The sequence below is a fragment of the Dreissena polymorpha genome, chromosome 4 (assembly GCF_020536995.1).
Source record: "Dreissena polymorpha isolate Duluth1 chromosome 4, UMN_Dpol_1.0, whole genome shotgun sequence".
In the NCBI taxonomy this organism is placed as follows: domain Eukaryota; kingdom Metazoa; phylum Mollusca; class Bivalvia; order Myida; family Dreissenidae; genus Dreissena; species Dreissena polymorpha.
Window position 1 is genome coordinate 83,597,092 of NC_068358.1, and position 15,312 is coordinate 83,612,403.

At 37.5% G+C, this 15,312-nt stretch overlaps 1 protein-coding gene across 5 annotated transcripts in view; it reads left to right on the forward strand.

Annotated features, from left to right (window-relative positions):
* LOC127877619 (KH homology domain-containing protein 4-like) overlaps nt 1–15,312 on the forward strand; it is a 77,069-nt gene that overhangs the window by 17,374 nt on the left and 44,383 nt on the right. For all 5 annotated transcript variants that reach the window (XM_052423683.1, XM_052423684.1, XM_052423680.1 and 2 more), the window contains exons 3-9: nt 3,040–3,138; nt 7,822–7,898; nt 8,888–8,940; nt 9,550–9,725; nt 11,630–11,722; nt 12,133–12,257; nt 13,300–13,360. In XM_052423683.1, coding sequence (XP_052279643.1) covers nt 3,040–3,138; nt 7,822–7,898; nt 8,888–8,940; nt 9,550–9,725; nt 11,630–11,722; nt 12,133–12,257; nt 13,300–13,360 — 684 coding nt within the window. The remainder of the gene's footprint in view (nt 1–3,039; nt 3,139–7,821; nt 7,899–8,887; nt 8,941–9,549; nt 9,726–11,629; nt 11,723–12,132; nt 12,258–13,299; nt 13,361–15,312) is intronic.

The window sequence follows — 15,312 nt, forward strand, 5'->3', positions numbered from 1 at the left end:
ACGTTAACACCGATGGCCAATAAGCGCTAGACTTTAACTCAAAGGGTCAGTGGTTCGAGCCCAGGTGTGAATTACTTTTTATGCTCCCCATATATATATATATAGGGAGCATACAGTTGCAAGTTTGTCCTTCGGCACTTCCGTACGGTTACACTTTTGTTACAGTTTCTCATAGCAACTTCAATACTTTACCGATCTCTTTCATATTTGGCATGTAGATACCTTGCATGGACCTCTACCTTTTGATGACGTTTAAGGTCACTGGGGTCAAGGTCACTAAGGCTAATAATAGACTTGTTACAGTTTCTCATAGCACCTTCAATACTTTACCGATCTCTTTCATATTTGGCAGGTAGATACCTTGCATGGACCTCTACCTTTTGATGACGTTTGAGGTCACTGGGGTCAAGGTCAAGGTCACCAAGGCTAATAATAGACTTTTGTTACAGTGTCTCATAGCACCTTCAATACTTTACCAATCTCTTTCATATTTGGCATGTAGATACCTTGCATGGACCTCTACCTTTTGATGACGTTTGAGGTCACTGGGGTTAAGGTCACCAAGGCTAATAACAGATTTTTCAGTCACACTTTTGTTACAGTTTCTCATAGCACCTTTAATACTTTACCGATCTTTTTCATATTTGGCATGTAGGTACCTTGCATGGACCTCTACCTTTTGATGAGATTTGTAGTCACTGGGGTCAAGGTCACCAAGGCTAATAATAGATTTTTCTCAAGGTCACTCTCTGGTTACAGTTTCTCATAGCGCCTTCAATATTTGACCAATATCTTATATATTTGGCATGTAGGTACCTTGCATGGACCTCTACCTTTTGATGAGGTTTGAGGTCACTGGGGTCAAGGTCAAGGTCACTAAGGCTAATATTGGATTTTCTCAAGGTCTCACTTTTTTCCACACAATTAACCCATACATCAACAAAGCATCATGGTGAGCTTTTGTGATCGCCTTTTGTCCGTCGTGCGGCGTCAACATTTGCCTTGTGAACACTCCAAAGGCCACATTTATTGTCCGATCTTCATGAAACTTGGTCAGAACATTTGTCCCATTGATACCTCGACTGAGTTCGAAACTGGGTCATGCTGGGTCAAAAACTAGGTCACTAGGTCAAAAAAAGAAAAACCTTGTGAACACTGTAGAAGTCACATTTGATGCCCAATCTTTATGTAACTGTGTCAAAATGTTTGTCTTAATGAATTGTTGGTTGAGTTAAAAAATGGTTTCGGTCCGTTGAAAAATATGGCCGCCAGGGGGCGGGGCAGTATTCCTTATATGGCTATATAGAAACCTTATAAACACTCTAGAAGTCACAATTTTAGCCCAATCATCATGAAACTTGGTCAAAACATTGGTTTCATTGATATCTCGGATGAGTTCAAAAATGGTCCAAATCGGTGAAAAAACATGGCCGCCAGGCGGCGGGGCAGGTTTCCTTACTTATATGGCTATAGTAAAACCTTGTTAACACTCTAGAGGCCACATTTATTGTCTAATCTTCATGAAATTTGGTCAGAAGATTGGTCTGTATGATATCTTGGATGATTTCGAAAATGGTTACGTTTGCTTGAAAAACATGGCTGCCAAGGGGCGGGGCATTTTTCCTTATATGGCTATAGTAAAACCTTATGAACACTCTAGAGGCCACATTTATTGTCCAATCTACATGAAATTCAGTCAGAAGATTGGTCTCAATGATATCTTAGACGAGTTCGAAAATGGTTACGTTTGCTTGAAAAACATGGCTTCCAAGGGGCGGGGCATTTTTCCTTATATGGCTATAGTAAAATCTTGTTAACACTCTAGAGGCCATATTTATTGTCCGATCTTCATGAAACTTGGTCAGAAGATTCATCCCAATAATATCTTGGACAAGTTAAGAAATGATGCCGGATGGTTGAAAAACATGGCCGCCAGGGTGCAGGGCATTTTTCCTTATATGGCTATAGTAAAACCTTGTTAACACTCTAGAGGCCACATTTATTTTCCGATCTTCATGAAACTTGGTCAGAAGATTTGTCCTAATGATATCTTGGATGAGTTTGAAAATGGTTTCAGTTGCTTAAAAAACATGGCCACCAGGGGGCGGGGCATTTTTCCTAATATGGCTATATATCATGCTTTTGTAAAACCTTGTTAACACTCTAGAGGCCACATTTATTGTCCAATCATCATGAAACTTGGTCAGATGATTTGTCACAATGATATCTTGAATGAGTTCAAAAATGGTTCCGGTTGGTCTAAAAACATGGCTGCCAAGGGGGCGTGACATTTTTCCTTATATAGCTTTAGTTAAACCTTGTTAACACTCTAGAAGCTGTATTTATTGTACGATCATCATGAAACTTTGTCAGAAGATTTGTCCCAATTATATTTTGGACAAGTTCGAAAATGGTTCCAGTTGCTTGAAAAACATGGCCACCAGTGGGCGGTGCATTTTTCCTTATATGGACTTCTGAATCTTCATGAAACTTTGTCAGTATATTTGTTTAAATGATATCTTGGATGTGTATGAAAATGATTCTGGTTTGTTGAAAAACGTGGCTGCCAGGGTTCACTAGTCATGAAAGTTGGTAAGAACATTTAGTTCTAATGACATCTTGGGCTGCACAGAACAGGTCAGTTTCTTTGAATCTCAGGTGAGCGACTTTGGGCCTTTCAGGCCCTCTTGTAATGATATCCTTGTTTCCGTCTTTAATCTGTGAAAAGATCCCTTTTAGACTTATAAGCAAAATCTGCAGACCAGTTAGATATTGTATATAATACAGAAACGAATTGCCTGTGAAATATCAACTCATTTTGTTGATACTAAGAAGAAACACTAACATTTTAAAATGGGCATTATGGTATAGTATTAAAATACATACAACAATTTTTGCCACTAAAGCATATATCAATATAAAACTTTTGTACATTTCAATACTATGAATGAATACTAGATATAGCTGTATTATTCTTGTGTTTTAATCAATGTTTTTAAACACAAACTTAATATTAAAGTAATGAAGTTGTATATTCAGTCTGGCTCTCAGAACAACATCTTCACTCGTGAGGTAGAGATAAATGATGTTCCCATAGGATGTCGGAACCTGCTGACCCGTGGGGCCACACAGGAGGAGGTGAGTGGAGAATATACACTGGCATATGAGTTGCGTTCTGAGAAAGCTGGGCTTAATGCTTGTGCGTAAAGTGTCGTCCCAGATCAGGGACTACACTTTCAGCTTTATGACATTTTTCGTTAAAATGAAGTCTCTTTTTAGCAAAAATCCAATTTAGGCGGAAAGTGTTGTTCCTGATAAGCCTGTGCGGACTGCACAGGCTAATCTGGGACGACACTTTACGCACATGCATTATGCCAGTTTTCTCAGAACATGACTTATATAATCACTTGGTTGTTAAACCCTTTACCACTTAGATACATATTTTGATGTATTTGTAGTCCCTTATAAAGTTATATTTAATTATGCCCCCCTTCGAAGAAGAGGGGGTATATTGCTTTGCACATGTCGGTCTGTCGGTCAATCCACCAGGTGGTTTCCGGATGATAACTCAAGAACGCTTGGGGCTAGGATCATGAAACTTCATAGGTACATTGATCATGACTCGCAGATGACCCCTATTGATTTTGAGGTCACTAGGTCAAAGGTCAAGGTCACAGGTGAGGTCACAGTTACTGGAAATAGTCATTTTAAGGATTAAGCATGGTTCAAACAAGGGAAACAACTACGGTTTATGCATGTTCTATTTATTACAGATTTGCCTCCCTTTAATTCATTCAAAATCTCATTTTACAGCAGAGATTCCAAATCTGACCTGTAAATGAGCCCCATATTTACTGCCAGTGCTAGGTTACCTTTTCCCATTTGATCATTCTTAAGTATTGGTATTGTAATGCGGCTACAGCTGCTGCTACTGCTACTGCTACTGCTGCTACTACTACTACTACTACTACTACTACTACTACTACTACTACTACTACTACTACTACTACTACTTCTACTACTACTACTACTACTACTACTACTACTACTACTACTACTACTACTACTTCTTCTACTTCTACTACTACTACTACTACTACTACTACTACTACTACTACTACTACTACTTCTACTACTACTACTACTACTACTACTTCTACTACTATACTACTACTACTACTACTGACTACTACTACTACTACTACACACACCACCACCCAACACCACCACCACTTATTCTACCATGTCTACTATTACTACTTCTACTACTACTTTTACTACTACTACTACTTTTACTACTACTACTACTACTACTACTACTACTACTACTACTACTACTACTACTACTACTACTACTACTACTACTACTACTTCTACTACTGCTTCTACTTCTACTACTACTGCTACTGCTACTACTACTACTACTACTACTACTACTACTACTACTACTACTACTACTACTACTACCACTAACAGTGATTTTTATGTCCCCCACTATAGTAGTGGGGGACATATTGTTTTTGCCCTGTCTGTCTGTTGGTCTGTTGGTCTGTCTTTCTGTTTGCGCCAACTTTAACAATTTGCAATAACCTTTGCTATATTGAAGATTGCAACTTCATATTTGGCATGCATGTGTATCTCATGAAGCTGCACATTTTGAGTGGTGAAAGGTCAAGGTCAAGGTCATCCTTCAAGGTCAGAGGTCAAATATATGTGGCCAAAATCGCTCATTTTATGAATACTTTTGCAATATTGAAGATAGCAACTTGATATTTGGCATGCATGTGTATCTCATGGAGCTGCACATTTTGAGTGGTGAAAGGTCAAGGTCAAGGTCATCCTTCAAGGTCAGAGGTCAATTATATGTGACCAAAATCGCTCATTTTATGAATACTTTTGCAATATTGAAGATAGCAACTTGATATTTGGCATGCATGTGCATCTCATGGAGCTGCACATTTTGAGTGGTGAAAGGTCAAGGTCAAGGTCATCCTTCAAGGTCAGAGGTCAAATATATGTGGCCCAAATCGCTTTTTTTATGAATACTTTTGCAATATTGAAGATAGCAACTTGATATTTGGCATGCATGTGTATCTCATGGAGCTGCACATTTTGAGTGGTGAAAGGTCAAGGTCATCCTTCACAAGGTCAAGGTCATCCTACAATGTCAAACATCATATAGGGGGACATTGTGTTTCACAAACACATCTTGTTTTTGCCAGAAATTACAGCCGATATTCGGCTGCTTCCCAATTGCAAAAAATGACGTTTTTTCCCAAAAATTTGATTAAAATTTCCCAAAAAAAGACAAAATTTTCCCAATAAAGCCAATAAGATAACAATGTAATTTAGCAATAATTTCGAACGAGTGCCGATCGAGTTGCTGAGTCGTCGCAGAACAACAACTGACTTACGTATTTTTCGCGAATGTAGCCGAATACGATTTTACGTTGCTATCCACATCTCTCTCTATATTGCGGAGGATACCGACGATAGTCGATGTATCCCGATTGTAAACGCCTGTTTTTACACACGCCCAAGATGGCGGCAGGCAGACGAGAAATTTGAGATGCGCGTCGAAAATGATAAATAACATTCAAATTAACAACGGATATCATATGGTTATAACGGAATAATTTAATGCGTGTGTCAATTAACGCAAAATATAACGTTTGAGATAAAAACAACAAATATTTATTACAAATCTTCACAGTGAATGTGCATCACGGAAATCAGTGTTGGGAAATTGGAGTTAGTCTACCGTTACTCACAAAGTTAATGCATTTAAGATGAGTATCGTTCGAAAATGGAAAGAGACAAACATGATATGATTTATATGTTAGTGGATCTGTGTAAAATCAGATTCATATGCATATTCTGCTTTATTATGTTTGTCACGCTTTACAGTTTACTGAAATAGCATTGAAGTGCAAGATGTTGAAAGGTAAAGAAATGAAATAAATTATTTTAACTCCATATAATACATCATTAACATAGAAAGACCACTAAAGCGTTTTTTTTATATAAATATGTGTTAATGTTTTCACCATATCATATTTAATTTAAAAGAATACTGAATTAAATTCTTACTGTTAAAGAGGTTATGATTAAATGATATATTTAAGAATCTATGTAGATTATTGCAAGTTCAATATGAATGTGGAAGGATATTAACTTTACATTGTCTTCATTGTAAGAACACATTAAATTAGTACTTTATAATATAAAAATGCTGTCAAACATACTTTAATAATTTTAATTCTGTTCTTATAATCATATTTATAATGTTTCCCAATTTCATGGTTTATCGTGCTATTTTTCCCAATTTCATGGTTTATCGCGCTAATTTTCCCAATCCAAAAGGCACAGGCTGTAAGAAAAAAAGCAAAAAAAATCACTGCACTATGACTACTACTACTACTACTACTACTACTACTACTACTACTACTACTACTTCTACTGCTGCTACTACTACTACTACTACTACTACTACTACACCACCACCACCACCACCACCACCACCACTTGTTCTACCAGGTCTACTATTACTACTTCTACTACTACTGCCACTACTACTACTACTTTTACTACTACTACTACTACTACTACTACTACTACTACTACTACTACTTCTACTACTACTACTACTACTACTACTACTACTACTTCTACTACTACTACTACTACTACTACTACTACTACTACTACTACACCACCACCACCACCACCACCACCACCGTTCACAGTGACAAAAACGTATTCACACAATGGCTGGTACTACAACTTATAGCCCATATAAGGGGGCATGCATGTTTTACAAACAGCCCTTGTTTAAATTAAATTTCAAGAGTTTTAAGGCTTCAATTCCGGAATTTAAATACTGATGAGCAAACATCATAAAACCTGAACAGACTGCGAGTTACTCCCATCAAGTTCTACAAGTTACACTTGATTAAATTTAATATTTAAAACACTTTAATTCTCATTTTTGAAGCATTTGTTAGCAATGAAACAACAACACTACAGAGCTCCAGATAAGGATTTGTGAAATTAGTAACGGTACTGCCACAGACAGAAAGAAAAGGAGTAACGCTGAAAATCAATTAGTACCTGTACTACCATATTCAAAAATACAGGTAGTATTGTACTACCCGTGTTCTTGGATAAATTGAAGGGTTTATAACTAACTTTACAGAAACATTTGCAGCAATAATAATAAATATATTTAGCTTCTTAAACAGTTACTTTATTAGGTTTTCCATTCTGAATTATGATGCAAATATATTTACACATTAAAACTTGGACTAAATACTATTTTTTTCATTTACTTGACAAGAAAACACAAGCCAACTAGTAAGCTAAGTAAATGAACACTAATTTCACTGTCTCATATTCGGTTTTCCAATCTTCCACTTTTTTTTTGGATCCGTTTGCAATCGTGTTTTCTAACGTTTTTAGCCACCGATGCAATCAAATTGTTTCATATCGGGGCGACAATGTCTTTTTCTGGGTTTACCGATTGAATGTCAGGATGGTTAGACAACGGTGGTCAGACTGTAAGTGTAAAAATGATGAATATAAGAGATTGAATGGCAACTTCAGTGTTGATGCCAATGAGGCCACTAGTAATTTTATATCAGTATGTTTGCTCTCTCCATGAATCTTGTCATTTCAGTTCCAGTCAACAATGCAGCTTTGAATTATATCTATCAAACATTGACCAATCATCATATAGAAATTAGTTAAACTTAGTAATAAAATATACTGCTGAGTTACAATTATTTACTTTATGCATTCTTTCATGTTTCATATCAATTTCAGATCTCCAAGTCTAGTGGGGCTTCAGTTGCAACTAAAGGTCGCTATATGACACAAGAAGATAGAGCTAGAAATCCTAGGTATATTCATTTTGTCCATGGACTGAATTTAAAGAATATTTCATATGTGTGAACAACACGGTCTACTATATTACTAACTTAACTTTGTATATCTAACTGAAGTCATTTTGCACATGTCTGTTGGTGGGTTGGAAGGTATTTAGGAAGGAAAGTAGTTTGTAGGACGGCCCGTATACATTTTGTTTCTGCGCAACATTAAGAGAAAGCTTTGTCTAACAACCATGCAAATTAGTATGATGGTTACCGGGGGAAAAAGAGAGACTCTTATAGATTTTGCAGTCAATATGTCTCACATCATGGTAACAGGGGCTTGTTGCATTTAATTTGTTTCTGCAAGAAATCTTGGGAATGCCTTGACCTAAGATCATGCAAATTAGTGTTGTGACTACTTATGAAAAAAGATAGACTACTATTGATTTTTAGGTAAACAGATCAAAGGTCAAGGTCATCGGGTCTTTAAACAAGAAATTTCTTTCAGCACAATTTTTAGAATGTGTTGACCTGCAATAATGGTAATTGATACAGTGGTGTCATGGAGGAAAAAACTGACGCATTTTTGTTTCTTCATGAGAATTATTTGACCTAAATTGGTTGTTCTGGTTACTTCCGAAGAAATAATGATGTTAATTGATTATTAACATGGAATAATAATGCCAAAATTTCTTAGTGTTTGCAAAGAAAGCACAAAGAATTACTTTATTTTGGCGTTGTCCGTCCGTCTTTCCGTTCGTCCGGCCAGCACTTTTGTGTCCGGAGCCATATCTTGGAAATGCTTTGGGGGATTTCCTTGAAACTTGGTATGAGTATATATATGGATAAGAGGATGATGCACGCCAAATGGCATGGTACACCATCGAATAATAACGGAGTTATGATGCACTTTGGCGTTGTCCATCCGTCCAGAAAACTTTTGTGTCCAGAAGTATAATGGCGGGGGATATCAATTCAACGAATTTGCTTGTTTCAATTGTGTATTGTTTTGTATACAGAGAGCGACCCCTGTACCTGAATGTTCAAGGCAACTCACAGGATGCTGTCAATTGTAAGTTCTAACTGAAGGTTTATATATAGTTGACCCATGCATGCAACCATTTTTAATACACCTGTCTTGTTGTTTATTTGCTCGGCTGTTTTCGGAGAAAACCTGAGGTATTGTCATAGCCAGCTCGTCCGCGTCATGCTCAACCTTAACATTGGCTCTAAAATCAAAGTGCTTCCACCTACAACTTTGAAACTTCAAATGCACCTGCACCTTGATGAGTTCTACACGCCACACCCATTTTGGGTCTCTAGGTCAAAGGTCAAGGTCACTGTGACCTCTAATATGAAAAAAAAAATCCTCTGACAAGCTTTCTTTTATTCAAAACTGCAACTGCAGCCGAGCGTTGACTACCGCTATGCGGTGCTCTTGTTTAGTTTATAGTTTTTGTAATCTTTAAGAGTCTGGCTAACATTTGTTATCTTACAATTAAAAACAAGTTAGTGTAATTGGTAAAGAAAATCTTATTAGTGTAAAATTTAAGAAAGTGTGATAAGTTTAAAAAAAAAAGAGTAATTGGAATAGTAGTATTTTTGACCTTTCAAATTTCAAACCTTTTTAAACTTAATGAATATATTTTTATTTTTCAATATGTCAATATTTTATTTTCAGTGGCAGTGGGTAAAATAAATGATATCATAGCAAATGGAATGGCTCGTCAGAGTCCAAGGATGAGTCGTTTCTCCCAGGGCGGCAGTAACGGCCCACGACATTCCCACGCCCAGGGGCCACCAAGAATGACATCACCACGGCAACAACTGGGCAACAATGTGTCCATCACTCCTCAGGTACAGCTGGAAACACTAATGGGACACTATGAATCTTCTATCTACTTAACCTAGACAAACACGTATCTTCAATGCCTTGAGCAACTCTTTTCTATCAATGAAATTCTTTCCTTTATTATTCTGTACAAATATATTTAGGGGGGATTATATTTTCATCACATTGAAAGTCTTTCCGTCTTATCTGTTCGTCGTAGACACAACATTGTTTGGTGAAGAACTTCCACAATTTTTAACGTACAGCATTTAAACTTGCATACTAAGTTTCTTATGAAGCTGTGTATGTATCATTAGTCCCTTACCAGATTAGACTGAAGGTTTGATCAGAGTTGGTCTTGTCCTTCTATCCATCTGTCTCAAAATTTAAATTGTCAAAATTTGAGTTGCAAACTTCTTAAAATTGTGATCCTATTTTCCTCTGTCCATCTGTCAGTCTGACCTCAATTTTTTTTATCTGGTATACATATTGTAAGTATTGACAGGTGTATTTGTGTCCCTTACTTGCTGCAGAGGTCATATGTAGGAACAAAATTACCATGAATGCAATGTACACAGAATGCTTTTATGTAAATGCACCATTTAATAAGGGCACTGTAGAGCTAGACAGATTTCATTATAGTAGACTTTCTTGGTGGAATGAGTTAGAATAGTATGTTTCGAAAAATAATTTCTTGGCTTTTTGTCAAAAACCTTCTGATTTCATTGTTAGATTGCTATGTCAAATATTAGGATATGTACATGTATTGCTCCAACACATGTCAGTAATATCATTGATATGCCCCTTTTTATGCCCCCCTTCGAAGAAGAGGGGGTATATTGATTTGTTCATGTCGGTCTGTCGGTCCGTCCACCAGGTGGTTGTCAGACGATAACTCAAGAACGCTTGGGCCTAGGATCATGAAACTTCATAGGTACATTGATCATGACTCGCAGATGACCCCTATTGATTTTGAGGTCACTAGGTCAAAGGTCAAGGTCACGGTGACCCGAAATAGTAAAATGGTTTCCGGATGATAACTCAAGAACGCTTAGGCCTAGGATCATGAAACTTGATAGGTAGATTGATCATGACTCGCAGATGACCCCTATTGATTTTCAGGTCACTAGGTCAAAGGTCAAGGTCACGATGACCCGAAATAGTAAAATGGTTTCCGGATGATAACTCAAGAACGCTTAGGCCTAGGATCATGAAACTTGATAGGTAGATTGATCAGGACTCGCAGATGACCCCTATTGATTTTGAGGTCACTAGGCCAAAGGTCAAGGTCACAGTGACCCGAAATAGTAAAATGGTTTCCGGATGATTACTCAAGAACGCTTAGGCCTAGGATCATGAAACTTGATAGGTAGATTGATCATGACTCGCAGATGACCCCTATTGATTTTCAGGTCACTAGGTCAAAGGTCAAGGTCACGATGACCCGAAATAGTAAAATGGTTTCCGGATGATAACTGAAGAACGCTTATTCCGAGGATCATGAAACTTGATAGGTAGATTGATCATGACTCGCAGATGACCCCTATTGATTTTCAGGTCACTAGGTCAAAGGTCAAGGTCACGGTGACCCGAAATAGTAAAATGGTGTCCGGATGATAACTCAAGAATGCTAATGGCTAGGATCATGAAACTTGATTGGTACATTGATCATGACTGGCAGATGACCCCTATTGATTTTCAAGTCACTAGGTCAAAGGTCAAGGTCACAGTGACAAAAAACATATTCACACAATGGCTCTCACTACAACGGAGAGCCCATATGGGGGGCATGCATGTTTTACAAACAGCCCTTGTTTACAAATTATTCAAGTTAAAAGTCATTCCAAGTTGAACATACAGCTCAATTTTCTATTGTCTTAATTGTATTTCAGAAGGAGTATATTTCATGTCTACAGGTTTTAATTTTCAGCCCACAATACAGCTGTTGGAGGAGAAGCTGTACATTGGTCTGGAACATGCCCCTCCCAACTTCAGTGTCAAGGACAAGATATTGGGGGCAGGGGTAGGAGCACTATTGATTGCTTTTAGCAGTTGTTATGGTTATAGGTTAAATACATTTACATCAATTTTTGCTGTTTCTCTTTGACATTTTATAACACATCCAGAATTGTATTGATTTGTATATGCTTTATAAAATCTTCTGTTAAAGATGATTATTAATTCAACAAGATTTTCTAAAATACTATTTTCACTCTACTACTTATTTAAGCTGCATTTCTTTTAATATACACCCAAACAAGATCATTCACTAAATTGGTTTTGTATACCCTTTACAAGTACGTTGAATAATTAACAGCTGACATGGTTCAAGGCTGCCAAATTGTGACACTTGTTATGCCAGTATTATCACCCTACCTACCCCATAAATTACCCCAATTGACCAGGCCCCTCAGTGTGTGATGCATGTTTCAGTGCTCATTCCTGCAGCACATCCAGGCTGAAACAGGGGCCAAGGTGACCTTGAGGGGCAAGAGGTCAGGCTTCCTGGAGACCAACACAGGACAAGAGGCCATGGAGCCCATGCATGTACATCTACAGTAAGTGAGCGCCCAGGCTAGTGGTGGAATATAGGTCCTTTATATTTGTAATGAGTCTATGTTGGTCTATTCATGAAATACATTTTTGAAAACTATTCCATGCTTACTGTGTGGCTTTTTATGTCCCCCACCACTATAGTGGGGGACATATTGTTTTTGCTCTGTCTGTTGCTTTGTTTGTTTGTTTGTTTGTTCAGATTTTAACATTTGCCATAATTTTTGCAATATTGAAGATATCAACTTCATATCTCATGGAGCTGCACATTTTGAGTGGTGAAAGGTCAAGGTCATCCTTCAAGGTAAAAGGTCAAATATATGGGTCAAAATCGCTCATTTAATGTACTCTTTTGCAATATTGAAGATCGCAACTTGATACTTGGCATGCATGTGTATCTCATGGAGCTGCACATTTTCAGTTGTGAAAGTTCAAGGTCAAGGTCATCCTTCAAGGTCAAAGTTCAAATATATGGGGACATAGTGTTTCACAAAAGCATCGCTTGTTTAATTTATATCTTGTTTCATAAGAAGACATTTAATGCTATTGAAGATTAATAAACACTTGTTTCATAACTGTACATTATATGCTTTGAAGATGCTGAATTTTAATTGCAAATTTGGCTATTTTTGGTAAGATTTCTCTGTGAAGTGTTGCAGATATATACTCAGGAATTCTTTTCATATTATAAATTAAAAAAACAATGGATACTGTGGAAAAACTTTTTCTCTGATGTAGACTGTACCTAGTCCTAGTTATGGTATTTTAGTTTAGCAGTGTCATGCAAAAGTAAGTCTGATGCCATAGGCAGCAGAGCAGCTCCAGACCACTCGCAACAATAGCACAGTTTGGTCAGGTTTTATACGGTCAGCAAAAAGTTACGCAAGGTTTTGTTGCATCACTAGTGTACAAGGTAGCTCCTGACCAGATTGCATGCATGCAAAGGTTTGCTGGAGCTACGCTGGCTGCATATGGCATAACACCCATATTTGTACAATGTTGCTCCAGTACTGGTACTTTTAGTTGAGTGTTCCCTTCCTGTTGCAGACACGTGAGTCATGTGGGGCTAAAGCAGGCCCGGGACCTGGCCACCAACCTCATACAGACGGTACGTACTCACACAGGCAGGCGGGCTCTCATAGTAGAGGCTACTTGCTTTGACAGACTAGTATAGAGCTGGACACAGCTCCAATAGTTCTCAGGCACTGCCCAGATGCTGGTGGTGACGTAAAGAAATATTGTTTGTTTTGTTCATGCTTACTTTAACTTTCTGTTTTATTTTAGAGTGAGACACAAGTCAAGAGGCAACACAGTCAATTATCGATAATAAGGGAAGTTCGAGATATGTTCAAAAACTGATTTAGCTTTATTTGTTTTGTTGATGTCCCTATTAGCTAACAGTCTAGCATCAAAAACACTGCGTTTAGTTCTGATACCATCATCTCATACTAATACATGTAGATTGTTGTAGTTGTACTTGATTCTGTTTTTTTTTTGAGACCAATTTCATCCAAGTTTGTCTTTTCCCTATTATGAACAGATTGTCCTATTGATACAAAAGTCTTGTGGATATGAAGACAAGTAATTAACTACTTAAACATGCACATGAACCCTTTTTAGCTCATCTATTTTTTGAAAAAAAAATATGAGCTATTGTCATCACCTTGGCGTCGGCGTCGGCGTCCGGTTAAGTTTTGCGTTTAGGTCCACTTTCTCAGAAAGTATCAATGCTATTGCATTCAAACTTGGTACACTTACTTACTATCATAAGGGGACTGGGCAGGCAAAGTTAGATAACTCTGGCTTGCATTTTGACTGAATTATGTGCCCTTTTTATACTTAGAAAATTGAAAATTTTGTTTAAGTTTTGCGTTTAGGTCCACTTTTTTCAGAAAGTATCAATGCTATTGCATTCAAACTTGGTACACTTACTTACTATCATGAGGGGACTGGGCAGGCAAAGTTAGATAACTCTGGCGTGCATTTTGACAGAATTATGTGCCCTTTTTATACTTAGAAAATTGAAAATTTTGGTTAAGTTTTGTGTTAAGGTCCATTTTATTCCTTAAGTATCAAAGCTATTGCTTTCATACTTGCAACACTTACTAACTACCGTAAGGGGACTGTGCAGGCAAAGTTATGTAACTCTGACTGGCATTTGGACGGAATTATGGGCCCTTTATACTTAGAAAATTGAAAGTTTGGTTAAGTTTTGTGTTTTGGTCCACTTTACCCCTTAAGTATCATAGATATTGCTTTCATACTTGGAACACTCGCAAACTATCATAAGGGTACAGTAAAAGGAAAAGTTGCATAACTCTGGATGTCATTTTTACGGAATTATGGCCCTTTTTTGACTTAGTAACTTTGAATATATGGTTAAATTTTGTGTTTCGATCCACTTTACTTCTTAAGTATCAAGGCTATTGCTTTCAAACTTCAAATACTTTCATGCTATCATGAGGTTACTGTACCTGGCAAGTTGAATTTTACCTTGACCTTTGAATGACCTTGACTCTCAAGGTCAAATTATTAAATTTCTCTAAAATTGCCATTACTTCTTTGTTTATGATTAGATTTGATTGATGCTTTGACAAAACTACTCTTACCTGACATACCACAATAGACTCCACCCAAACCATCGCCCGTGCCCCCCCCCAACCCCCCCCCCCCCTATTTATTTATTTATTTTTTTTTTTTTTAAGATCATCTCACAAATGACCACCACACCCTCACACTATACCCCCCCCCCACCCCACCCCACCCCACCCCCTCCCAAATTTTTTTTTAAACGGTTAAAAAACAAAACTATTTATTTTGATTATTTTATGTTTGAAATACCGTCCAACCATCGCACCCAAGAATCCCCCTCCCCCCACCCGAATCCCCCCCACCCTATTTTTTTTTTCTTTTTTTTTTAAGATCATCTCACAAATTACCACCACACCCTCACACTATACCCCCCCCCACCTCACCCCCCCCCCCCAATTTTTTTTTATGAAACGGTTAAAAAACACAAATATTTATTTTTATTATTTTACTAGACTTGCGACACCTTAA